This window comes from Lepisma saccharinum, chromosome 17 (assembly GCF_977018435.1).
Source record: "Lepisma saccharinum chromosome 17, izLepSacc3.1, whole genome shotgun sequence".
In the NCBI taxonomy this organism is placed as follows: Eukaryota; Metazoa; Arthropoda; class Insecta; order Zygentoma; family Lepismatidae; genus Lepisma; species Lepisma saccharinum.
This window is the reverse complement of record NC_139245.1, coordinates 6,779,810-6,807,757: the sequence shown is the minus strand read 5'-3', so window position 1 is coordinate 6,807,757 and position 27,948 is coordinate 6,779,810. Positions and strand designations below refer to the sequence as shown.

At 40.5% G+C, this 27,948-nt stretch overlaps 1 protein-coding gene across 6 annotated transcripts in view; it reads right to left on the bottom strand.

Moving 5' to 3' along the window:
* The window catches only part of spir (spire type actin nucleation factor), a 322,402-nt gene that overhangs the window by 154,481 nt on the left and 139,973 nt on the right, over positions 1-27,948 (bottom strand). For all 6 annotated transcript variants that reach the window (XM_083138861.1, XM_083138867.1, XM_083138863.1 and 3 more), the window contains exon 3: positions 3,542-3,659. In XM_083138861.1, the coding sequence (XP_082994987.1) occupies positions 3,542-3,659 (118 nt within the window). The remainder of the gene's footprint in view (positions 1-3,541; positions 3,660-27,948) is intronic.

The following is a 27,948-nucleotide window of genomic DNA, read 5'->3' as shown; positions in this document are numbered from 1 at the left end:
GACGGTGGAAGCCTTAGTGATCGTTAAATGTACGATACCGGCATTTACCTGCGAGTGTCGAAAACTAAGGAGAAAAACTCAAACATGATGGTAATCCGCGGGGTTTAAACCAACAACCTTCCGAATACGAGGTCGCTAACTTTAACTACTCCATTAGCACGTTCGATGACGGGCCTTGAACTCAAGATGTATCGCAATATGCATTAGACAGGACACGCGATCAAGAAGACAAGTGTTTTTCTCCACGAAAAAAGCTGTCCACTTATTAAGTGTGTTCAAATATTATTTTCCATGATGTAATTAACGAAGAAGTACCCGTTAATTTACCGCACTATATGCATCTGTCCAACACTTATGATAAGTACCGTTTGGACGTAACCAGATACGATCACGCATCTTCACGAGCTACAAGTGATTCACACTCAACACCTGTTCATGTGGATCACACTCATGTCAATACCTAATACGAGATCCAAATACGTACCAGTCCTTCTGTGCCGACGTGATCTTCCATTATAAGACTTTGGCCTAGTTCAACGCTCACGACGTTGGCTTTATAATCAAGGTGACTTGGGTTCGACTCTCCGTGAGGATCCAATCCAGTGGTTTGATGGGTTAGCTCTCGTCACCTTTTTTTTTTGTGCTAAGTGCGAAGATCAGGTCAGGGGTTGATGAAAGGGGTTAAGAAGTGTCCATGGTACTTGTTAAAGGTACTAGCAATTGCTCTAAAGGGCTGAGGAAGCCAAGAAAAATGTCAGTCTGGATGGTCAGTCGCGTCATTTGAACAGTATACGAATCGGTTATGAGTAGGGAGCGGAAGTTGATGACCTAAAAGATATAGGTATATGACCTATAGAATGTCCTAAAAAATGGGGAAAAAATGACTTAAAAAATGCAAAAAATGGCCATTAAATTTGTTAGTTTCAGGATAAAAATTGAAATGAAAAGGAAATTAAACAAAATTCAATCTTGCTTTAAAAAAAAGGCACCAAATGATACCACATGCACATTCAATTAAAATATGCAACGAGGATTTCCAATGGTAAAAGGTAAAGGTAAAGTGTTCCCCTGTGCTTAGCACCACGCCATGAAGACGTATAGGGGGTGTGGGGGTAACGCCCCACACTTTCTTGATCCGGTCGTGAGTGGGGGTGATGTGATCAGCACCACGCCCCTGAACGCCTTTACCCCCCAGGGTTTCCCCCAGGTAGCCATGTTATTCGACGCTGGGTGGGCGCCGGGGCCGCTTCCAACGTTAGAAAAGTTCCCGGATTTGAACCGGCCGGGGATCGAACCCGGGACCTTTAGCATGGTAGTCAGACGCGTTACCGACTGAGCCACCGCGGCCAATGGAAACAACCGAATAATTTTAAGACAATTTTATGAAAATGTCGTATACACTGAATGAATTGGTGTAAAATGCATTCATTTCCCGCATCTTTGCCTGACGATGTAGCGTGGTGTGTTTCTGTGGCACTGTAAAGAAAATGAAATCCTGCGAGATATATATAGGCCTATGTTCACCTTGGTGAAAAGACTCAAGAATATTACCAAAATGAAAGAAGTGACAAAATATGACGAGACAATACACCGGATATTGCGAAAAATGACGGAAAAATGCCGAAAATCGGGGAAAATGAACTAAAACCTGAAAATTGGCAAAAAAAATGCACTTTAAAATTACCTTTTTTGGGTTCTAGACGAAGTGTAATATTGTGTATATTATATATGTCAGAAAAAAGATGACATTTCATCAACTTCCGCTCCCTAGTTATGAGGGACAGTTTCGATGCCCTGCATCCAGGATCTGGACACCCTAAAGCGTCGAAAAGGGGTGGAAATATACACATTCGCTTCTCTTCCCCACGACCGTAACTTGGGTCATAACTGCCATTGTTGGGTTGTCAGGTCACACTATCCTCATGATCCATTGCCCTTTACCCATTTTTTTTTTGCGAACGTATAGATTTGTTTAAAGTTGTGACGTCAGAAGGATGAAAAGGGATTATAATAACCTGTGGTGCAACAGCCCGTGAGGGCCAGGGCCTGCTTACCGAGTGTCGACCTCACTCCCACCTGCAGAGGTGGTAGATCATCCAACCAGTTACGGGGTGACGTGTGGTCAGCACGACGAACCCCCAGTCGTTATTGTAGGTTTACGCTACTCATTCGTAGCTCCCCAATTTCCTCACAATGGTGGGTGGCCACCGGTCACATAGATAGGCCAAAATCTCAGTAGAAAAGTTTTCCTAGGAGACTCGAACCGGAGCCCAAAGCATGACGCCTTAGCGATTGACTTAACCAGAACACTTTCGGATTCGGTGATTGAATCAGAGTTTAAACTACAGGGTGATCACAAAATGGGCGCACCCCGTTTTTTTCGATACTACAGTGATTTTATTGTTATAGCGATGTGATGACGTACCTGATAGTTCACTTGTCCAGGACATCGGTATGGAAACCATCATGCAGCGTCTACTGAACGCATGCGTTAATTGTGGGAAAAAGGACAGCTTGCTCTGTGACGACATGAATGAGCATTTCTACATTCTAATTTCTTCATATAGGAGAAGTATTTGTTTTACACGAGAGCGCGCAACTAAGATTATATTACATTTCTTGGATCTGAAGTGACGCATGCGTCAATTGTGGGAAAAGACTTATAACTCTCGTTCACTTCAGATACAAGAAATGTCATATAATCGTAGTTGAGCGCTCTCGTGTAAAATAAATACTTCTCTTATATGAAGAAATTAGAATGTAGAAATGCTCATTCATGTCGTCGCAGAGCATGCTGTCCTTTTCCCCACAATTGACGCAAGCGCAGCATGCACCGCATGCGTTCAGGAGACGCCTCTGCCATCATGATCGTCGCACAGCTGAATTCTGCGCCATGTCCTGCCAGATGTTTTGCGGAGATATTCCGGCGCCACGTCCTATCAGCATCAGACAGTTCATTAACGTGACAAGGACAGTACGGCTTGCACTTTAAAATCAAGTTTCATGCGTTTCATCACGGTCGAACGATTGCAAATCCACAACAATTAAACATACCTTCCGACGAAAAACCAGGGGTACGCCAACTTTGTGGCCACCCTGTACATATCCAGAATTGTTTAGCCTATTCGTGTTGCAATGTGTAGCTGAATCATAATCCAATCATTAGTGAGCAAAGTTTACTAAACGCTTATTATATCTTACTGTCCTTGTCTAATCCGACCGAATTATTTTCAGCCCCGTCCAGTTCGCAGCACCTTTTGGCTCTCTCTACACTCACACGTCATAGCAGGTTACGAAGTGCAACACCGAATCGTCCACTTGGTTGATATGGTGTCAACGTATATCCCAATGCTGTTATTTAAAATAATATGCAGTTACAATTTATACGAAACGGTAAATCACTTGTACTTATTTATCTCGCTCTAAAAGTGAGACATGTATCTTGTTGGGATTAATAACTCAATAGTTTTCGCCAGACACACTACCTCAGTTCTCACTGTGTCATCATTTCCAACAGTTAAGCTAAAATATAAAGCATTACCTGATGACGTCATTAAGTCGATAAGCCTCTCCAGGTCTGGACTGAGATTCCGCTCCTCCTCCTCGTTGAGCCCGAAATCCAAAGCACGGAAGATGACTAGACCCAGGCAGAACACCATCTGGAACCAAGAAGGACAATTAATAAGTTTTGGTTATGTTTATTTTCAGAATTTAAATCATACGGTCCAGACTGTTATATACTTAATACGTAAATAATGTATGAAAACTATCAAGAATTATATCAGTGTGTACCAGATGCATGATTTGAAAGCATTTTCATTGTATAACTGTATATTTTATAATTAACAACTGAAAGAACATGCTATAATGTACAAACACAGGGTGTCCGAATTTATATATATATTTGATGTATCCAAATGAATTATACAGCAATTAATATACAGAGTGTTCATAAAGTCCTGGTACCATTACAAAAAAACATTTACTACGACATGCTTGAACAGTACCATAATTTTTCAATAAGATGGGGCACCCCCTCATTGGTCCAAGGATGTTTGAGGTCTTCTGGATAGGCATTTCCCTGGCAGAGTGATAGGCCGTGATGGACCTATTCCCTGGCCACCGCGCTCTCCTGATATCATACCCTTGCATTTCTTATTCTGGGGATATGTCAAAGATTGTGTTCCAAATGTTGCTACTCTTCGAAGAAGAATAACGGATTTGATTGATTGATTTGCTTTATTTTACTTCGCTTTTTGTGCCTCTTTTGGTTAATTTACGAAGATGGAGATGGGTGATGATATGATGAAATTGATGAACGAACAACCACAAACATCCATGCCCAGGCCGGGATTCGAACCCGGGACCTCTGGCGTCGTAGCGCGATGTGCTAACCATTCCGCCACGGGGGCCGGCAGAAGAATGTCTGAGAGTATCGTAACTGTTAGGCTACTGGTGATATGCTGGAGCGTGTATGGGCGGAAGTGGATTACCGCCTTGATGTTCTGAGAGCAACTAGAGGGGCGCACATTGAGGTGTATGGCATATAAACGTGGAGAGTTGTAGCTCATTTGGCAATCAACAGCTCCAAGCTATGTTGTTTTCTAATAGTACCGGGACTTTATGAACACCCTGTACATAGTCATAAAGTTTATGTAAACAAACTTGTTCCGATTCAACTCTAAACCGTAAGGTGAGTCCTGAATAGTCTGAGCATAAAATTGACTTTATCCGGACGAGATATTTTCACTTCAGAACCAAGGCCGAACATTCCAGTTCTGGATCTGGCCATTTCTAATCCGCATCAAGATGCAATGTTAATTTTTGTTCAGTTGCTCGATCTGAAAACTCTTCCTCAAAAACAAAGTTATCCTTCAAGCCTCGCTGATCCAAATTCTTGAGTGTCAACAGCCAACGGAAACAACCAGAGCTACGGATGCATATGCTCAAGCCAAGCGTATGCACCTTGCTTCGCAGCTGTTAGATAACAGGAACCAGAGGTTTAAAAATAAGAGGAAAAAAGGAGAGGAAAATGTGTAAATCCTTGATGTGGCCATTAAATCTCCAACAGGTAACGGTGCTAGCGTCTTCCACCACCACCCAGTAGACGGTCGAACGCCAGCTGATACCCAGAGAACCAGAAGATCGTTCACCTCCTGCAGGTCATTCTGCAGGGTCTCTCAAAGCCAGCGAGACGGTCGTTAACGCCCGGCGATATTTAGCGTGTGAGGTTCCGCAGAAACCAAGCGTAGCGTCTCTTCACGTGGTGCATTTCGTTAATTTCATGCAAGATAAAGGCGCCTCGAAATTCATGCTCTCTGGTTTTCATGCAGAAGACGCTGCAACCTGGACATCTTGCTTCTTCATCTCTTCTAAGGAGTTTCTTGACTCGACCTCCTCGGGGTAAGCAAGCGTTTGATGGTACGTGGACACGGTACGGGGCATAATTTAAATTCGGTCCAAGTTACGTATTCTTACATTGAAACCGTATTTTAATTGTTCCTGGAAAAAAAGGTTCCTGGACTGTATTTAAATTAATGCGGGGAAAAAAAGGTTCCTGGACCGAATTTAAATTCATCCGGAAAAAAGGTTCCTGGACCGAATAGAAATTATTTAAATATGAAAAGGTTATACACTGTCTAGAACTCATTTACGTTTGCTGATTTTCTCTCCCAATCCGGGATTGAATTCATTTACAATTCCTGGACCAGGCTTGACCGATTAAAAGTTTCCTTCTAAAAATGTCCGCGAGTACGTTTTACATTGGAATGTCACACTGCGGTTGTAGAAAACGTAGCTCAGGGAAGGAATAATTCAAGGCGCTGTTGTTCTCTCGTGGGCCAGATTCAAAAACTCCCTTGTCGATAAGTTACTGTACAGTCAACGGCAAATATAATGGTAGGCGAATTGTCCATCGTTATTTTCATTACGTTTTATTCTACATCCCGTATTGTTTTAAGGATTGATATTATGCTGGTGCTAAACAGGCATTGCCCTCTGCTTATTGACGTCTTTATTTCAATCCATTATCATCATATTGTGCAATACAGCCCGAATGAAAATGGTGATAGACAATTCACCTACTGTTTCTTTTGCCGTTGGATGTACATAACGCAATAATGGGCGTCCGGAAGGTGAGGCAAGGGGGGGCCACGCCCCCCCTGGAAAATGAATGTGTACCTAAAAATTATATATTTCACACATAATTTCATTTCAATCACAGTAATTTATGTTAATTATTATAAATTCGTTGAAGAAACGTGATAATTTCAGACTGAAATAGTGTTTTTTGAGAGAGTATCACTATTTTGGAGGAAAATATGTGTCCTTCGCCCCCCTGGAAAAAAAATTACCTTGGTTGCCCCTCCCTGGAAACAATCCTGCGGACGTCCATGAACGCAATGGACTATATGGCGTCACACTGAGTTCAAACAAACCCCTCACGTGTTGCTCCGGCATCCGATCCACCAACCGCAGCCAATAGGAGCCGTCGATGAGGTAACGTGAGGCTGCTGTGTCCCCAGCAGATATTACAACAGGAAACGGCCGGCAGTGCTGCTACAACCAAGTGAAGGAACACGCGAGAGAATGGGGCTATATGGAGAGGGGTAACGTGACTGCAGCGTTTGCGTTTCGCCCATTTCTACCTTGTGCCTTAGATTCTCGAGACAGCCAGCACCTGGATTAGTCTTTCATGCTCACAAGTGGATAATTGTTTATAGTCAGGTCCGTATTCGATCCAAGTTGCGTATTGTTTCATTTCAATACGGAACTTGGATCCTATTTAAACTGATTCGGATAAAAAGTTCCCTGGACCGTATTTAAATTGATCCTGGAATAAAGGTTCCTGGACCGAATTTAAACTGATCGGGGAAAAAGGTTCCTGGACCGAATCAAAATACTATACAGATAAAAAGGTTATTTACGGTCCAGAACCAATTTACGCTTTCTGATTTTCTCTCCTGGACCGGAATTGAATTTATTTAAAATTCCTGGACCTTTAACAACCCTGCTTCAAAGTACACGATAGAAGCAAAAAAGTCTGAGTAAACATGGGTCTGCAAACGAGCCGTTTTCGAGATAATTGCGAATGTGTGGTTACAAGCCGCCACTGACTTCATTGTTTGTAAATGTCGTCCTAGTTGGTAAAATGCTAATAATACAGTAAGAAAAGTCATTGGAGATCTCATTGCTTTTACTTCACACTCTACTTACTTTAACAAACGTTAGTATGTTACAATTACTGTACACTCGTACCTGTTAAAGGTGGTGTTCAAAGTGTCGTCCTTGCATCTGGATGCAATACTGTACGCGATTCTGCATTGAGTTTCGAATTCTTTCGAACACACCTGGTTCATTTCGGAATTGGTCACAAGCATGTACACTTTTCTGTAATGATTGTATCCATCCTGTTTGATTACAACGCCACCTCTCGGAAATGTTCTGTTTCGTAAACAAAGAGCAAACCTCGGAACGCGCAAGGAGTAAAACACTTGGTGTTTACAAAATGCAATCAGTGACGGCTTCTAACCACACATTCGCACACATTATTAGCATTTTACCAACTAGGACGACGTTTACAAACTGAAGTCAGTGGCGGCTTGTAATCACACATGCGCGTTTATCTCGAAAACGGCTCTTTTGCAGACCCATGTTTACTGAGACTTTTTTGCTTCTATTATCGTGTGCTTTCAACTGTGTCAGTTTGCGCTATTACTTATGAGACACCCTGTATATTAAAAAATACATACATTTATGATTTTCATATTCTATATATCTATACATATTTGCATAACTGTATACGTAACATATTAATTCATGTAGGACGAAAAGCATTTTTTATAGTTAGATATTAGACTGGAAGCATGTAAATTTACGGCCTGTAAGTCACAAAAAAACAATATTTTTTGTTGTAAAATATCGATACGATTTCACCATTCGAATTATATTAACTCTTTCCAGAAATCTCAGGGGGGGGGGCACGGGGGGGGGCCTTGGTATCGGTATTGCCTTAGCCCTAGTATATTGTTCTCATTCGCATTTTCAATTCCTGACCTTACCAAATGTACTGATGACACTTGTATTGGTGCCATGCTTACTCAAGAACGGTGAACGTCAAGTTCCTGGCATTTTCGAGGTGAAGAGAGAGGATTGATCAAATGCAATTCGCAAGGGGGCGCGTCTCGCCTAGCCTGGACTCTCCAGTTACCTCATTCTTGTAAGAGGTTCGCAAAGGTAGCGGTAAGCGAGGAAGCCTCGTAACAACCACTCGTTGAAGGCAATGTGAGGCTTCATTAACCACCGTAAGCCGAAGAGGATGACATGGAAATTCAAGCAGCTGTTGTGGGCGGAAGAATTTTCGCTTCGATTAACCTTCGGGCTTCTCCAGCTGCCTGGAAGTGTACTCCAGGCAGGAGAGCCTGTTTGTGACCACGGTTCATTTAAACTGTAATGTAGATAAACGATTTGATTTTGTTCTGCTTTATTATTTGTGGTGAGGCTATGATTCGAACCACAACGTTCGGTGTAAGACCTGGATTTTTGTGGGAAAAGTTTCATCAGAAATTCGTTTAAACAATTTTGAGTGAGTTAGTTTTTAATTCGGATGTTTGTGACGCTTTTGCCTTAGTAAGTGTATTTTCAACCTTAATTCATTCTTTCTTGAATGATTGTTAAAACTAGTACTGTGGTACTACTTTAAAAAAAAATAACGCAGTCATCTTGTAATCAAGAGACCCCAAATTCGATTCCCATTCCCAGTAAAGGTCCAGTGAATTTGATCCCATTTTAAACTGTAGTAGTCCTGATACTAACTTTGAAAAAAAAAAAAAAAAAAGCCCGGTGTAGCATAGTATTACTACATTTAATATGAAGAAAATGCTACACACTGCATTTCCAAATTTACATCCTACCTAAAATTTGATTAAAATATTCCGGGAATGTGTGATTGCAGTTGAAGTGGGCCATCACTTTGAACAACTCTTATAACACAGGTTAGTACTCGTTATGAAACATAAATACAATTTTCTATTTCTCCATAAGCGGGACGTTACGGATCAAAAATGCCGGCATCCGCGCCGTGTCTCGCCGTTCTGCAGTCACGCGCTAACTCGGCCAGGAGCCAAAACAAATGCATATGTTTATTCGGGGTTTATGCATATTTTGTGCCCCTCAAAAAACAAAAAACAAAAAAAAACGTGGATCCGCTTATGGTCAACTGCTTTTAAAACAAACATCAGATTAGCCAAAAAGATGTTGGTATTATAATTCAAAATACGCTTCTTCTACCATATTCATGCACATCCAGAGGATTGAAATTTCTATGGAATCATGGTATCAAAGTTTGTCAATTTCAACAGATACCCCAAGCGTATAAGATTGTTAAATCCTTGTTTGCAGCAGCATTTCGTGCAGTTTTGGGTTGAACTCCTACCGACATACTCCCATTGCTGATCCAACAATGTCCCTCGCTTCTATACGTGTATCCATGCCGCCCTCTTACGTTTTTCTGCCAATCTTAATTATTTCATCTTACTGTATTTACCATTGGAGGCCAAGTGTTACGGGCGACAATCTGTAACAAGCTCCAACGAGACTACTTACTCGCACGCACTGGAATGGCATCTTTCCGTGATGGTGCTAAGTCCATGGGGTCTATGTCATGGGCCTCCTGAGGAAGTAGGGGGCAGGGGTGGTCCGATGCCCCTCCGAAAAATGAATGTCAGCTTGAAATTTCAAGTGAATAGTAACAATAATGTGAATTAATTCTTATCAAGGACTGATAATTATGTAAAACTGATACAAGTCGTGTAAAAATATGATAACGTAAACTGAAATTAGGGGGTTCATTGCTCCGCCGACCCCCTACAGTCCATGCGGATCAAATATTTGAACAATTATTCTAATTATGTCAAAATTAATGTTCATTTTTTTCAAAAAATAACGTTATCCTACCAAAAGAAAGGTGCGTTTGGAATGAGAAACAACTTTCAAAGTTGTTTTTTTGTTCTTTTTTTAACTCTGTGCACAACCTGTGCCTCCCCGATGGAGTAGTGTAACCACGGTGTCTTTGTAATCAAAGGGTCCCCGATTCGATGCTCAATGGAGACACACAGTGGTTCAGATTCCATTTTAAAACGCAGGTCCCGTCTCGATTTGCTTATCTGTACATAAAAGTTCACTTGATTGATTGATCTGGTTTATTTAACTTCGCCTTGCTGCTACTTTTTGGCTAATCGCGAAGATGTGAAGGGACACTCACAAAGTACGCCTAGACTGGGATTCAAACCGGGACCGATAGCATGAAGTACGTAGACTCAAAAGAACTTTAATGTCTATTTATTATCTAAAACGTCTCGCACCGTGGCCGTTTTGGCCTCCGGCTACGGGACGTACACAGATTCGTCTCTCCTGGGGGAAGCAACACAACTTTTCTCCTGAGATTTCAGCCTGTGTATGGAACAGGTCGCCACACACCATTGGGGAGCTACGGATGAGTAGCGTAAACCGATCAAGGAAACCTACAACAACGCTTGTCGGTTCGTCGTGCTGGCCGCACGTCTCCCCGTAACTGCTTGGATGACGTCCCACCCGTGATGGGAGTGAGGCCGGCATTGATATTGATATTTATTGATAACATTATATTGTTACATAAACACCCCGCCTTAAACATACACCCCATTGGTCATTCATTCAGAAACATTTATAAACAGTAATATTTGGAAAAGAATTACATACTATGTACATATATAAATGGCATTGTTCATTATCACTACCTTCACAACACTGCACTACACGCTCCACCTATCCCTGAGCCACTGTTCCGTACCCTTCACTTTCACTGAGTCCTTGCAGCATTTCCCTCCAAACTGCATGTAAATAGGAGCCCAGGGCCTTGATATTTACATTCGTTATACTACTCCTCTCCTCCCTACATATAGCCTGGATGGTCTGCTCAATGCTGTCCCTTGCACTGTCCCCCCATTTGCGTTGTCTGAGGGGCGCCGACCAAACACACTCATGCAGGATGTGAGCCCTCGTCTCCTCTTCGCCGCATAACGTGCAGATGGCACGACCGTCCGGCCCCTTCAGTTTGTGTTGCCTCCACCCCCTAGCAGGAACCAGGCGAATCCACTTCTTTGCTGGTACGTACACGTATCAATGTATCGTTTTCTTCCCCTTTCCACCCACACCCATGGCGGTTGTGCGGCGGCGAGCGTTACCTTCTCCCCACATTCTGCCACGATGTCTTGCCTGCTACTGTCCACCAACCTTTCCCTTATAATTTGCAACATCCCAGTTTCGCACCTCCCGCCCCTCACATCATCCCACAGTTCCCCCAGACCCATTCTGTACAAGTCGTCCCTAATCCCACTTGTCCAGTGGCGTGCGAACCCTTCCTCAATCTGAACTCGCAGACACTGTTCTTTCAGTGAGTCTCCAGCCCCTTGTTCCAGCTTCACCCAGTACTTGAAGCATGTCATCCTCGCTTCGACATCCTCCCTCAGGACGCCAGGTCCTGCCTTCACGGCTATTACGTCACGTGTTATTGTTATTATATTATCCCAAAGTGGCGCGTGGAATGTTTCCTTGTCAATCTCACGGTATTATCCCCCCTTCCCCTCAAAGGCAAAAACATTTGCGGCACGAGCGAGACAGAAGACGAAATGACTTTCCATTCGAGCGACGCGTGCAACAGCTCTTTCCGGTCCGGCTCTGGTTCTTGTGGCTCCGTTCTTCTCCATCACGTCTTCATAATTGGGCTCGGGGCAGTTCTACCACAGCGAGCGCTTATTGGAAACGAGAAAGCAAGGGGCAATACACCTGCCTTTCACAGGATATCAACGCAACAGGGGAAAAATCATTCGAGTATGAAATGGAGGGAGGGGAGGTTCTGCAAAATGCTTTGTCGACTTTGTGCCAAAAGTCAGTGCCTGGGCGATATACCGTCCGGACAAAGTATCGCGATATTATATTTAGACGATATATAACGTTGGTTGGTTGATTTGGTGTTTTAAGTCCACTTTATGCACAGTAAGGCTAATCGGGACTGGACCTACAGTTTAAAGGGGGATCCGAACCACTATGTGCTTCCACCGGGTATCGAACCCGAGACCCCTTGATTACAAGACGATGACGCTACCACTGCGCCAACGGGAAGGCCCTGATATAGGCTATAACGTGTCGGCGTTATATCGTCACGATATTTTAGCGATATATAGAGTGATCAAAAAGTCACGCAACCCGTGGAGGGACTATAAAAGATGTTGAAAATGGCCACCATTCAGTTCCTCACACATGTGCACCCTTTTGATCATGTTCCTGAAGACCCTCTGGAGTGTATCACATGAAATGTTGTCCACAGTACGTTGAATATTCGTCTTCAGTTCATCCAAAGTGTGTGGATGCGTTACGTAGGCCGCAGACTTCAGAAATCCCCAGAGGAAAAGTCCGGCGGAGTGATATCGGGAGACCTGGGCGGCCATAGTGGCTTCGTAATGATGCGCCCAGGTAACACAGATTCAAACAAATGTTACATGGGTTGCGTGACTTTTTGATCACTCGGTATATCATGTCGGTGATATATCGTCACGATATCTTGGCGATATATATCGTGGAGACGATATATCGCCGATATCACGATACAAAAAAAAAATTGACGATGTATTGTGATATCAACTTCCGAAATCGTCCATCCCTATCAGTAACCACGCACAAGCAACATTTACTGGGTTGTGCCTTTACAGTGACATATGAATGACGCACGTATTTATTATTTACTTATACCTTTCGCCATCTTTACATTGGGATGTACTAACAGAAAATAACAACATAAACTAAAAATACGTGTCATGAAGTGATTTACATACTTTTACTCAAAAGCCTTCTAAAACGTGTCTGATTTTCAAAAATGTCTATTTGGTTTACTAAACTATTGTATTGGCTGGGTAGTCTGGAACAGGGAACTCTGGATGAGGCATAGTCTTGGCTTCTGAGAAGCTAAAAGTTTGTTAAGAGCTGCTTCTTGTACGAGACGGCACTCCAAATTGAATTTTCTGATGAAGGCGGTCGCTTCTAATGTTGTCATTGATTATTTTATGTCATATGTTACATTTTTAACCATGCATGTTGCATAGCAAAAATGAAACTGATCCATTCCAAATTCATTCAAGATTTAAAAACAACTTTGAAGGTAAATTCCCAAATAGCATTGGAATTTTATGCAAAAACACTTGTGAAGAGGAATACAAGTAAACCCATTTAACAGATGTTTCTCTTTGTACATTTTTGTTCGATTAGTAGATCGCTATGCTAAAAAGTTGCTTTTATTATTATTACTTCATTCCCTGGACATAGTTTGCCCTTTTACGAGAAAAGTTTAAAAAGCACATTACGTTGGTAAATTTCTTATATCCGACAAACGGATTTCTTCAAATTTCCAGGAGAAATTACTTACCGAATGCAGTTTCTTTAGACTTGGGGAAGTGTTTTGTCGCATCGTTCATTGAATTTTGCCGGTAAATCATCTATTTTTCGATATAAATGTGTGACCGATGCACGAAAGCTGTTGCAACCATTTCCTACAGCCGGATGTTGCCTGTGTGTGATGTAATCCCGGTCATTGTTTCCAAACACGTGTTTTTGTAACTGAAGAAGGTACATTTCCGCAAATGGTTCGTGGGGCTATGTGTCAATGGTTCGTGGGGCTATCTATATGTCAATGGTTCGTGGGGCTATCTATATGTCAATGGCTCGTGGGGCTATGCGAGAATGGTGTGTGGGGCTACGCTTTTTTCTTCTAAACCAATTTTTAACTATTGTCACCTAAACGTGACCCTACCTAACCTAACCTTACCGGGAATGGTTCGTGGGGCTATTCGTCAATAGTTTGTGGGGCTACGTAGGTATTTTTGGGTGGAGTGGGGTGGAAACACTGCATGCCGAGTACGGTAGTGAAACTGTGACCGCCATTTTGCGTGTTACCGAAGGGAAGAAACAACGAAGAAAACTTACTCGATATGTCGCAAATATAGCTTATTTCCGTGAAATAAGCGAAATGCCACATTAAACAATGTTTCTCAATGCAGAATACGTAAGTACGAATATTGAAATTAAAAGAACTAGCAAATTTCAGCCGTTTGTCCGATATAAGAAATTTACCCATTACGTTATTAGATATTGTTGACGAATTCAGTTCATTGCCTCTGATGAATAAACATAATTTCCTCCTAATTTGTAACTGCATATTCACCATGCACCCACAAACAATCTCTTTTGAAAAACTACCCTTCACATCCAAAAGGTTGAAGACCACAATGATCTACAAGAAACAATGCAATAGAGATAACTATAAATCAAAAAAGCTGGTCCCATTACACCTGTAGGCATTTTTGAACAGCATGAAAAACGTGCGCTCCACTAATTTCCGGTACAATATATATCATCTGTGTGTGGAAGGTGCCTGGACTATTTATCAGTCCCATTATCCACTTAACCAACTACCCGAGAGTATATATTATCCTGCGTGTGTTCGTGTAAGATGCGTGCAAAGAACATCCCACATTATCCATCAAGTAGACGAAAGCACCTATTTGCTACCACAGAACATGCACATTTACTGGATTTACTAATGTACATTAGAAAGTACGCCAAAGCATAATGATGCCTTTGAGTTTTATTTTTACAAAATTTCACTTACAGGCATTACTCTCGCAGTTTTGTTGCACGGCCGCCTCAATTTCTTTGTCCTCCCTTTTACAAGAACTTTCTTGAAAATTTGTTAAGTTCGTGGACATGTTGAACAGCATACGTACAGAGAAAACAACAATAAAATGGCGAAGTTTTAACTAAATGCCGCATGTAGCGCTGTGGTTGTTCAAGAGCGTAAATGGACCATATGGCGCATAGAAATCGATAGTGCTTTGTTTCCAGTGGGTAATTACGTGTCAAATCAACCAATAAGAATATTTTGGAACCTTTAGGATCCACATTTTTAAAATTTTTGTTTATTCATTGTACCTTTCAAGAGGGAAAAAAGTACAAATTTTCAAATTCTTTGGGCTCTTGGCTTTTGAGCTATTGGCTTTCAAAAAATCTGGAATCACGAAAATTTGACAATGTTGTGAAATTTTTAAACGGGTAGATCAAAAACTATTTGACGTTTTTCAAAAACTCAATTTTTTAAAACTTTCAAAAACACCCCTTTTAATTATTATTTTAAATGTATGTTTTAAAGACGTCAAATGACTATTTGTGTACCAAATTTCATACTGGGATGCTAATGGTTGCTAAAGAAATTTAATTCTTTGCATTATAATAATGTACATGAAATTTACTAAATTTGTAGCAGTTTTGAGTAGTCAATTCCTGCTACCATACTTCTAGTGCTTGATGACGAATGTCACAAGAGAAGTGCAGCAAAATGTGTGTCAACAGATTGTAGCCTTGCATTAGATTCTGCCATCCTTCTTTATTATAGAACCATTCAATCTGCTTCCTCGTTGTCTAATGGTCATTAACCCTTGAAGACGGAGTACGCAACACAGTTTTGTTCAAAGCCCTGCCAATTATTCTCCGCCACGGGCACGCTTTGAGGGAAAACAATGGAAATAGGCTCAACGGGGTATTTCCAGCGGGTCAGGCTTTGGGAGATTATTCGGAATCCAGCTACACCCACTTGGTCCCGTGACCAAGAACACAGAGCTTCACAAGCGTGGTTATGTTCTGGACCGTCCCCTTGTTTAATGATCAAAGAGACCTAAACCGTTGGGCAATTAGGGACTAGAGATATCCCACAGCAAGAGCGTTTGAGCTCTTGGTCTTTCAACTGGTGGATGACAGCCAATCCAAAAAGTTGACCAACCATTTCACGAGCGACTAGGAACAGACTTAGCAGCTCGGAAATAAATGCTAACAGTACCAAACCTGGCCTGCCTATCCTATCCACACCACATCCTTGGTCTTCAAACTGATGGTTGACAGTCAATTCAAAAAGTTGATCAACTATTGCGGCTAGCGACAACCTTATTGACTTGGAAATAAATGCTAACAGCACCAAACCTTGTGACTGTCTTCTACATGTACAAATAACTAATATTTATTTTATTTCTATTGTGCAGAAGTTTATAAAATTAACATGGAACCATTGAGATTAAGAACGCTGTATCAATGTCAATATTTGTTTTAAGTTGTTGATTTCGATTCGTGTTTGTTATATGTAAGAAGATTGACTTAAATGTCTTGTGTTAAAAGTTGCAAATGAGTTTGTATCTGATTCTTTGAGATAAAATAATAGTTTAAGGAAGATAAATTGTTCCCTTTTAATTCTTGCAACGTAAGTTATTTAATATTAATGTGAACCCAGCTGAGCGCTGAGGACATGAAACGCAATTTTTAAATCATACGTGGATAGGTTAGGCTGTCAGTTTGGTGCTGTTAGCATATATCTCCCAAGTTGCTAACGCTGTCTCTAGCCGTTCGTACAATTACAAGCCAACTTCAAATTTGACAATTGATGGCGTGATTTGCAGCTGAATCACTTATATCAGCAACTCTTGTTCATAATTTATTGTATACATTTTAGAAATCAACTAAGCTTACTCAGTTATTTCAGTGAACAAGTTTTTTCACAATAAACCATAATTATATAATACAATCATAAAAAGTTCTTCTAATCTTATTTAACTCGCATCTACGAGTATATTACAGTAATTTGATCCACTCAAAGATATGAACAACGTTAAATTGCATACAGAGATATGTTATTTTCGATTATAATATAAGTTATAATAATACAAGTTAGATTGAAAAGAGTAACATAAAATATCAGACTATCTTGTATAAAAATAGCCTGTATGAATACAAAATTTCAAATAATACAATGTACAACGCAATATTTCAGATCTGAAGCACCACGTACAAAACAAAATATAAAGAGGTACTAATATAATGCTTTATAATTTATATAAAATATGAAATTAATATAAACACAGTACTTACAGAGGAAATAAACGTCATTGAGGCCAGATAACTAGTAAAATATCAAAATAGTATAGCTCTATTTATATTTGAATTCCCTTCAGGTATTCACAATGACATTTGATATCATGCAATTTCACATGACTTTCGAGGTTGAACAAACATTCCCGATGGTGTATTGGTATCGCTATCGGCTTGTATATCGATGGGTTCCAGGCTCGATCCCCTGTACAGTGGTTAGGATCCTACTTTAAACTGTACGTGTAGTCCTGATTAGCCTTCCAAGAACGAAGTGAACTTGAAACTTGGACAAACAAAAGAGGGGAGGGGTTATAAAAAAAATAGTTCTGTGGACTTCTACATGGGAATCAGCTACTTGCTACAAACGTAGGACAAGCATCTTATCACAATTATAGGAGGGGCCCAAGTTAAAAGTCCCGATTAAGTGTGTGAAAGAAAAAAATGGCTATACTAAGATTAGACACTGTCAACTAGAGATTTGAACACAGGAGTGAAATCCCCAGATGCGGAACCCCGAAAATTCTGTTTCCTCACTTCTTCTTAAAAAGAAAACTTACTTCAGAACCATCTCACGATCTGTGGACTTCCCAAACAATGCCTGATGCTTTTTATCCCCAAGGATCAACAAATAAAAACTCATCTGATCCAGTGACGCTTCCTCTTTCTTTCATTGTTGACTTGAGCCATACACCGACATCGAATTGGCTTCAATCTTTTCAAACAGCTATCCCCCCAATTGGCTGCTACCAATTCATGCTTTCTTTAAGGATTTCCACATTCTTCCGCCTCAGCAACATAAAAAAACCAATAGCATCATCATTTCCTGTTCTCTGTATCAACGTCTCGCAAAATTTGTCCCGGACCTTCGTGGGAAAAGCAATCTTCCCGTCCAGGAGTAAATTGTTTCTTTCTTTATGGTTCTCTAAAATCGTCCTCCATTATCAGTGTCAAATAACATAATGCATTCTATTTGCTAACATTGAGAACATAACCCACATATATTTTTTAAATACCTGGTTTAATTCATTTTTTTCATCCAGCACGTCAAAACTATTGTAATTTATATTTGGTTCTTCATCTGCAAAGCTTGCGATTAGTCAAAAGTGGCAGAAATGCGACTTTAAATAGATTAAATCAATCAATCCTAAATGATCGTGCAATTTACTTTGTTGCTATGTATTTAATTACTGAAAACGGAGAGGGGGTGAGACGAAAACGGTATAGCCACCAGTTTATGAAATTTTCTACACCGGTAAGCGAAACTTGATTTTAAAACACTGGTAACTTCGGAAAATACTCTCCAAATACGGGTTTAAGGTCAGTAATACCAATTTGGAATGTTTTGAATTCAAAATTTCAAAATATTCGCCAATATTGTCATACGATCATCAAAAGTTTTAAAGAATCCTTAAATTATCGCCTTCATTAATGCTTGTAGGGTCACCCACCATCGTGACGAAGTTCGGGAGTTACGAATGAGTAGTGTAACCTGGCCCTCAAGGGCTGTTGCGTCACGAGATATTTGTTATTTGCTAAAAACATCACATATATTCATTATCAGGCACGTATCTAGAAATGCATTTCGGGGGAGTATGACCAAGTGTCTCGATAATAATAATATAATTTGAATAATTAAATTAAATTAAAATAATGTTAATTAAATACGTAAATAAATTAACGTTGTATTGTTATTATTACATGAATAGGTAAAAAGATTATAAAAGAATAGATAAGTAACATCATCATTTATTCATTATCTAGCTTACGTATAGTTTAAGATCGCCAAAATCTGTATGAAAACAACTGCCCTGGCAAGGAAATTAATGTCAAATTCGATAAAGAATTTAATATTTATTGAAAATCAAAAAAGAAGTTAGATCCAATTGTACTAGGAAGAAATAATTATACGGTGATCTCTTTCAATTGCCTATTGCAATTGAAGAAAAGTAAAGTTACTGATTAACAGTTTATGCATATTATCATAAGTACAGTAGCAGAGTGCATAAATCTTTGGAACTGTCCTTCAAAGCCGTAAGAGCCAAAATCCTTGCCTTTAAATAAGTTCAGAGGAAATTAATAACGATCGATTATGTAACAAATGCTAAACAATTATATCCTTTTGGTTAATTTTAATACTTGGTAAGTCTTTCAGGGGGGCCCGGACTCCCTGGACCTCCCGAAATACGTCCTTGCTGATTATCACCTACAGATGTGCCTCATTTGCTACACACGTTGCCAATGGGCGACGTAAACGTTTGGTTAAATTTTGGACATGCTTTCGATATGCGTGACGTTTCTTCCTTTTAGAGGTTGGTTTGCCAAACACAATCTGATTGTGGATTAAGATAGCGCCATTCTTCCTTTTAGAGGTAGGTTTGCCAAACACAATCTGATTGTGGATTAAGATAGCGCCATTCTTCCTTTTAGAGGTAGGTTTGCCAAACACAATCTGATTGTGGATTATGATAACGCCATTCTTCCTTTTAGAGGTAGGTTTGCCAAACACAATCTGATTGTGGGTTAAGATATCGCCATTCTTCCTTTTAGAGGTAGGTTTGCCAAACACAATCTGATTGTGGATTAAGATAGCGCCATTCTTCCTTTTAGAGGTAGGTTTGCCAAACACAATCTGATTGTAGATTAAGATAGCGCCATTCTTCCTTTTAGAGGTAGGTTTGCCAAACACAATCTGATTGTGGATTAAGATAGCGCCATTCTTCTTTTTAGAGGTACGTTTGCCAAACACAATCCGATTGTGGATTAAGATAGCGCCATTCTTCCTTTTAGAGGTAGGTTTGCCAAACACAATCTGATTGTGGATTAAGATAGCGCCATTCTTCCTTTTAGAGGTAGGTTTGCCAAACACAATCTGATTGTGGATTAAGATAGCGCCATTCTTCCTTTTAGAGGTAGGTTTGCCAAACACAATCTGATTGTGGATTAAGATAGCGACATTCTTCTTTTTAGAGGTACGTTTGCCAAACACAATCCGATTGTGGATTAAGATAGCGCCATTCTTCCTTTTAGAGGTAGGTTTGCCAAACACAATCTGATTGTGGATTAAGATAGCGCCATTCTTCCTTTTAGAGGTAGTTTGCCAAACACAATCTGATTGTGGATTAAGATAGCGCCATTCTTCCTTTTAGAGGTAGGTTTGCCAAACACAATCTGATTGTGGATTAAGATAGCGCCATTTCAATGTTTCCTTGGATAATTTTGCATCACTCGTTTCCCCAGTGTGGCCTATGCAATTATTAGCTAGCGGTACCCATCGCCATATTTCGCACGGAGATAAGCACCAGAGCGACCCGTCTCCCACGATTTCAGGAACAGTCGGGCACCAAAGCCACCAGCACCACTCCTCATTCCCTCGCAGTGGCTCAGTGACCGACTTGGATCGTGTCCAGTCAAGAGCGCATTCCAGCGCCGAACACGTTCGATTCCAGCTCCACATTTGGACCGAATTGAGCAGTGTTTACTCCGAGCGACGTGCACAGTCTCTTCAGATTCCATAACCGGAAAGAGTGGCTTCAGAGCAACCCATCCACATGGAGAGATGTCGGGGACAACAATCGGAGCACCATTAAAGAGCATGATAGGTTCACACGCGTTGCATGCAGTGTTGCACAATCTGAGGAGATAATTTCCCTTCCCAAGTAACAAAATTTCCCATTTTGGACTATTGTCCTCTCAACGAATTAAATCATATAATAATAATGATAAGTGCTAGTACTCTTGGGCGTAACTAGGGGCCTTGCGGGGGCAGAACTGAAAAGTTTGCTATCTCATAAAAGTAGAATCCAGGCCTGATTTGCTAATAACTTCTACCATGAGAGTAACTTGGTTCCAAAACTGGGGGCAAAGACAGTTTCTTTGCCTTGGTCGATAAGGTTTGGCATAGTGCAGGGACAAAAGTTGCAAAAGTGAGGGGGGCTCCCCCTAATCGCCGCCACTGTTTGCGACCTTGCTTTGGGAGGGCAGAGTAGAACGTTAGGTTTAACTTTTTAGGAGGGCAATTCGAACTTCAGGCTTAAATTTGGGGAGAGCATAATCGATTTTCTTTTCTATCCCATAAAAATATCAACCAGGACTATTCTTCTGTCTCATTGGTGAAATCATAGAAATTAGTCATTTCTTTGCTCCTTGGGTCCGAGGAGGTTAACAAAAGTACGATTAACGTCTAAATTTTAATATACAAGAAAATTTACCGCTGACAAGTTATGGCTATGGTAGTAGTAGTAAGAGGAGGAGTAGCAATAATAGTAGTTTTTCCGTTGGTCCACGTTCATATGAATGAAAGTAATAAAACAAATAAATCACATACATGTCAACCTCATCGCTAGTGGGACAGATGTTCCCGGTCAGGCAAGAATGTACGATTGTGTTTGTCCCATCATTCATTCATCGTTTATGCTCATCGTTGTTATTAACCGAAGGTGCATGAAAGCGACATACGATAAACTCAAAGGAGTTGAAGACTTCAGCACATCGCGCTACGACGCCAGGATTTCTGGGTTCCAATCCCAGCTTCCGCAAGGGTAATAAGGGTATTTTTTTCCGATTGTACCTTCATCAATGTCATCATATTATCATCACTCATCCCCATCTTCGCGATTAGCCGAAAGTGGCAGAAAAGCGAAGTAAAATAAACCAAATCAGTCAATGAATCAAAGCAAAATAAACAAAATCAATCAATCAAAGCGAAGTAAAATAAACCAAATCAATCAAAGCGAAGTAATATATACCAAATCAATCAAAGCGAAGTTATACAAACCAAATCAATCCATCGAAAGAAGTAAAATAAACAGACTTAATCAATCAAAGCGAAGTAAAATAAACCAAATCAATAAATCAAGAGCCAAGTAAAATAAACCAAATCATTAAATCAGAGCCAAGTAAATATAGACGATATCAATCAAAGCGAAGTAAAATAAACCAAATCAATAAATCAGAGCCAAGTAAAATAAACCAAATCAATAGATCAGAGCCAAGTAAAAATAGCTAAACCAAATCAATTAAAGCGAAGTAAAATAAACCAAATTAATACATCAGAGCGAAGTAAAATAAACCAAATCAATCAAAGCGAAGTAAAATAAACCAAATCAATAAATCAGAGCCAAGTAAATATAAACCAAATCAATCAAAGCGAAGTAAAATAAACCAAATCAATACATCGCAGCCAAGTAAAATAAACCAAATCAATAAATCAGAGCCAAGTAAAATAAACCAAATCAATCAAAGCGAAGTAAAATAAACCAAATCAATAAATCAGTGTCAAGTAAAATAAACCAAATCAATCAATCAAAACGAAGTAAAATAAAACAAATCAATCAAAGGAGTACAAATAAGAAGTAACAGGAAAAAATGGATACGAAATTCAATCTGCACTAATATTGAGTATGATGCCTTCAAATTTTCCATTTCGCTCAAAATGTAGTTAGATTTGCCCTACAAAAGGGGAAATTTTCCATCGTGTGGCAACACTGGTCCGTCGAGGAAGAAACGGCTGAAGAAGTCACCGTGCAGGTTGCAGGAGCGCAAATAAAAAAAGAACCGACACCCACGCCCTCTCTCTCTATGTTCGTGAGATTTATGAATAAGTGCCTCCTCGTAAACCTGTTTCTCCAATGGACCAGGGTAAAGAATGTGCCGGGGATTGACCTACAACTTCACCCAGATACCGTTACCGAGGCAGGCGGCGCGCAGGTGCCATGGGAGAGAGACTGGAAGGCTCCCGGCGGCATGGTCCTCCGATGCTCATTGCCCACTTTTGGTTGGCACCTACGTGACGGAATCTACAAAATCGCTGACGTAATTGCCCTTTTCGAGTCTCGAATTGCAGTACTCACTCGGGGGTGCTTCAATCAAGGTTTTAAAGTTTCAGGAATCTATAAATTCTAATGGGTTCCGCTGCAGGACCGGAACCTTTTATTCTCGGTACAAGTTGCGCATTACTTCAATGAAAAAGGTCCCTGGACCGTACTTAAATTGATTCGGGAAAAAATGTTCCTGGACCGTATTTAAATTCATCCGGAAATAAAATGTTACTGGGCCGTATTTAATATCAGCCCGGAAAAAAGGTTCCTGGAAAGTATTTAAATTCAGCCGGAAAAAAATGTTCCTGGACCGAATTGTAATACTTTAAACATAAAAAGGTTCTTTACGGTCCAGAACCCATTTACGCTGGCTTATTTTCTCTCCTGGACCGGAATTGTATTTATTTAAAATTCCTGGACCGGAATTGTATTTATTTAAAATTCCTGGACCGGAATTGTATTTATTTAAAATTCCTGGACCGGAATTGCTTTTATTTAAAATTCCTGGACCGGAATTGCGTTTATTTTAAATTCCTGGACCGGAATTGCGTTTATTTTAAATTCCTGGACCGGAATTGTGTTTATTTTAAATTCCTGGACCGGAATTGTGTTTATTTTAAATTCCTGGACCGGAATTGTGTTTATTTTAAATTCCTGGGCCGGAATTGTGTTTATTTTAAATTCCTGGACCGGAATTGTGTTTATTTTAAATTCCTGGACCGGAATTGTGTTTATTTTAAATTCCTGGACCGGAATTGTGTTTATTTTAAATTCCTGGACCGGAATTGTATTTATTTAAAATTCCTGGACCGGAATTGTATTTATTAAAATTCCTGGACCTTTAATAGCCCTGGTTTCAACCCAGCATTTTAGTCTCTTGGTACAATTACCGCCATTGGATACGTCTTGAGGGCAAGGAGGTCGACATCAAGGAAATTGGGCCTCCTCCGATGGCCTTGTAATCAGGAGAGTCACTGGTTCGATGCCTAGTGGAAGTACAGTCACCAGCAATAATAATGGGACACCTAGATCCTGAAATACTCTCTTCCCTGCAAGACAATGTGTGTGTTGCCTAACTCTATGGCATGGATCTAATTTTAAACTGTACGTCCAGTCCCGATTGGCCTATCTGACCTTGGATCTGGTGCGACAGCTTGTAACAAACGCTAAAACTAAATGCTAAGGGTTCTAAACCTGTCTCTCGTAACCTAACAATTCCGTTTAGTTCTAATAATGCATATGTAGTTGGGTTAGTAGGGCCAGGTTTAGTGCTGTTAGCATTTAGTTTTGGCGTTTGTTGCCAACCTGGGTGTTCCCGCACCAGAACCATCTAACTTTAACTCTGATTTTGATATCCGGGAAGTTGACATATTTCATTTAATCATTAGGGTTAGAATTTTTTTGACCTAAAAATCAACAAAATATGCAAAATAATATATGCTCTAATGGCCTAAAATTTTATAAAATATACACTATAATTTGAAAAATATGCCCTAATAACTGAACTCTTTTCAAACATAAATATCTAACATACGCTGAAATATTTTCACCTACGTACTCTGGCAGGTCTGAAAGTGCAGTGACCACGGAAAACATTGACAAAATGCACGACATGATCATGGAGGATAAGCGCAAATCCACCAAAACCATTGCTGCGTATCTGAGGGAATCGCGTGATCGTGTGGGTGTCAAAATATCAGAATATCTCGACATGCGGAAGCTTAGTGCGAAATGGATCCCAAAATACCTGAATGCTGACCAGAAGAGAACACGGGTGCAGATGTCACGGGAGACCGTTTGCAAGTTTCAACACCCTGATGATTTTTTGCGCTGTCTGGTGACTGGGGATGAAACATGGATTCACCATTATGACCCACAGACTAAACAGCAATCCATGGAGTGGGTCTCCTCGACCGACAAAGTTCCGAAGTCAAAGGTCAGCGGAGAAGGTTCTGGCATCGGTCTTTTGGGATAAGGACGGCGTCATCCTCATAAAATATCTTAAACAGGGTGAAACCATCAATGCTGCTGTTTATTCCCAATATTTGATTGAATTGAAGGCGGCTCTGAAGGAAAAACATCTAGGAAAAGTGAGCCGTGGTGTGCAATTTCTCCAGAACAATGCGCCCTCGCACAAGGGCCATCAAACCATGCAATTACTGGCGGATCTGAGCTTTACCTGTGTACCCCACCCACCCTATTCCCCTGATCTGGCCCCGTCTGACTATCACCTCTTTCCAAACCTCAAAAAACATCTCAAGGGCACATATTTTCAGTCCTAAGGCCTCCCCGATGGCGCAATGGTAGCGTCGTTGCCTTGTATTCAAAGGGGTCCCGGGTTCGATACCCGGAGGAGGTACAAGTGGTTCGGATCCCACTTTAAACTGTAGGTCCAGTCCCGATTAGCCAACTGTGCATAAAGTGGACTTACACCAAATCAACCAACCAACCAACATTTTCAGTCCGAAGAGGCACTGGTTGAGGAGGTGGAGGGTTGGTTTGCACAGCAGGACAAAACCTATTTGAAAGGGTTACAAATGTTGAAACATCGTTGTGAAACGTGTATTGAGCTCTAGAGGGGGATATGTTGAATAACGTATTAAAATGGTTGTTCCCGCTGTATTTCTTCTGGGTGATTTCATGAACTTTCCAGCCCCCCCCCCCCCCCTCTTACTATTTTTAGTTTACTTTATGGGCCCTGAGTTGGAGACCACAATGGATACTTTCTGTAAATTTTCAAATAAAAGTGAAAAGAATTTGCTCCAGTACAAAAAAAAATTGAGTGAACATGGGCGTAAGAACGAATCCACTTCGAAAATGACTGTATATCCCTTGAAAAAGCAAAACATATACTGAATATGACTGAAAATCCATCAAAATATGCTCTATCACGTAGAAATGGCCAAATATGCCCTTGGAAATGTCCTTAATTCAATTAGTTTGTTCACAATATGAATTTCTATATATTTCGAGAACATATCACCCTTACCAAAGAAAATATGCTAAATCATTAAAATCCTAGTCCTATTAATCATGCTAAAGGAAGGGACAACTAAGAATTAATTCAAGGGGAATTAAAATTTTAACAGAATAACCTATGGAAAAAAAAGAAAAATACATTAGATCATATAGTATAAAAATAAAAAGAGAAAAGAAAACATTCATGCGGCACTCGTCAACATTCGCTTAGTAGAACAATTAATGCTAAGCGTTTCTGCAATTAAATTTAACAAAGATATCTCTACCTAAAAGACATGAAACAACAGAGAAGCGAAGAAGATTGCACAAAATTAAACTGCGCCATCTGTATTCATATCCTGATATTATTAATAATATTAATAACCCGTGGCTCGACGGCCCTCAAAGGGCCTTGGCCTATCTCCCGACTACCAGTCTCCCTCCCACAATCCTACCTAGAGGTGTGGAGATCTTCAACCGTTTATGGGATGACGTGGGGTCAGCACGTCGAACCCTGAGCCCTTCGAGACCGGATTACGCTACTCACTCGTAGCTCCCCAATTTCCTCACAATGGTGGTTTGCCACCGGTCCTATACACAGGCCGAGAACAGAGACACTGAACCCAGGCGGACTCGAACTCATGTCCTTCCGAAGTCGGAGCCCTTCCTTAGTCCGGACGGCCACGGAGAAGGGCCATGATATTATTAGAATAATTAAATCAAGTAACATGCATAGAAGAAGATAGAAATGTTTACAGGATTCTTGTTGGAAACCTGTGGGAAGGCAAAGACGAAGATGACATTTTTAAGAAGGACTTGAAGGAAATTGGTAACGTTGGTCAAGGTGGATTGACATTGCCCAGTATTGGGAGTGATGGACGACATGCGTTGCTGCGGCAATAAACCTTCCGGTTTAGTAATGCCAGAGAGTTCGATGATCAATAGTGATTGTAGGAATTTGGAAAGAACATTGCATTGATACTTAACACTACAAAGAAGGTTTTATTCACCCCGTTGTGTTATCCGCGAATATTATTACGAGAATGGACAACGGAATTTATGATTATGACGCTTATTCGTCAGGCACTCCTAGACAATTACTACTACTACTATTGGAATTGGTGATGTTATGATATTTATCCACCCTGACCCGTTGTGAATAAATGAATTATTTGATTTATTTTACTTAGAGTTTCTACCACTTTTGTCTAATTTCCGAAGATGAGGATGAATGATGATAAGATAAAATGGGTGAAAGGACAATTAGAAACATATGCGGACGACACAACACACTCCCTACGGACAGTGGCGGCGATTACGGAGGCGAGGGACGCAGTTGCCCCTCTGTTCTTGCCATTTTTGCCCCCGCACTATGCTAAACCCTTATCTACGAGGGAAAGATAGCTGTCTTTGTTCCCCCAATTTTGGCACTTTGCCTCCTACCTCTAAAATCCAATCGCCGCCACTGCCTACGGAGGGCGTATTTACAAACCCTATAATACTGCAGAACCTCCAGAGATATTTGGCTTCTGATTGGCTGCCATTCCGGAAGTTGATGAAGCGTTCCTTCAAGTTAACGCTAGATGGCAGGGTTCAAATTAACAGTTTAGATTTCAGATATCCATCCCAACAAGATAAGAAACCCATTTACACTAAGGTTCAGTTTTTAGCAAAATTATTTAAATTAATGTTTTAGAAGACAGAAATCAGAACTCTTCTTGAAGTGAATTATTTTACTATTTAAAGTCACATCAGTGCAAACATTGTAACTACCAATAACTATTGAGAAAATTATGTATATCGCACGTATAGCGTTCTAAACATTATATTTTATTATATAAACGTATATTTCTTTACATAATTTCGACAATCTGTTTACAAACTTTATTAGTATAATCACAAGTCTTATTTTTCCATACTTTTGCTGTAAATGAAGAAGCAAGGAACAATGGACACGGAACATAAACACTTCCGGTTCACACAGCCAATAAGAAAGTGTTATATACCTCTGGTTCTGCAGCACTATAGGGTTTGTAAATACGCCTACGGAGGATTAGTGGTCCAAACGACAGAGCTTCTTTGTCCTCCAACAATGCAGTCCAGCGTGTACTCCGAGGAAGCGAGTTTTGACATTTGGGTGTCTTTGTAAAGGGTCAACCCTTCGGGGGGGGGGGGG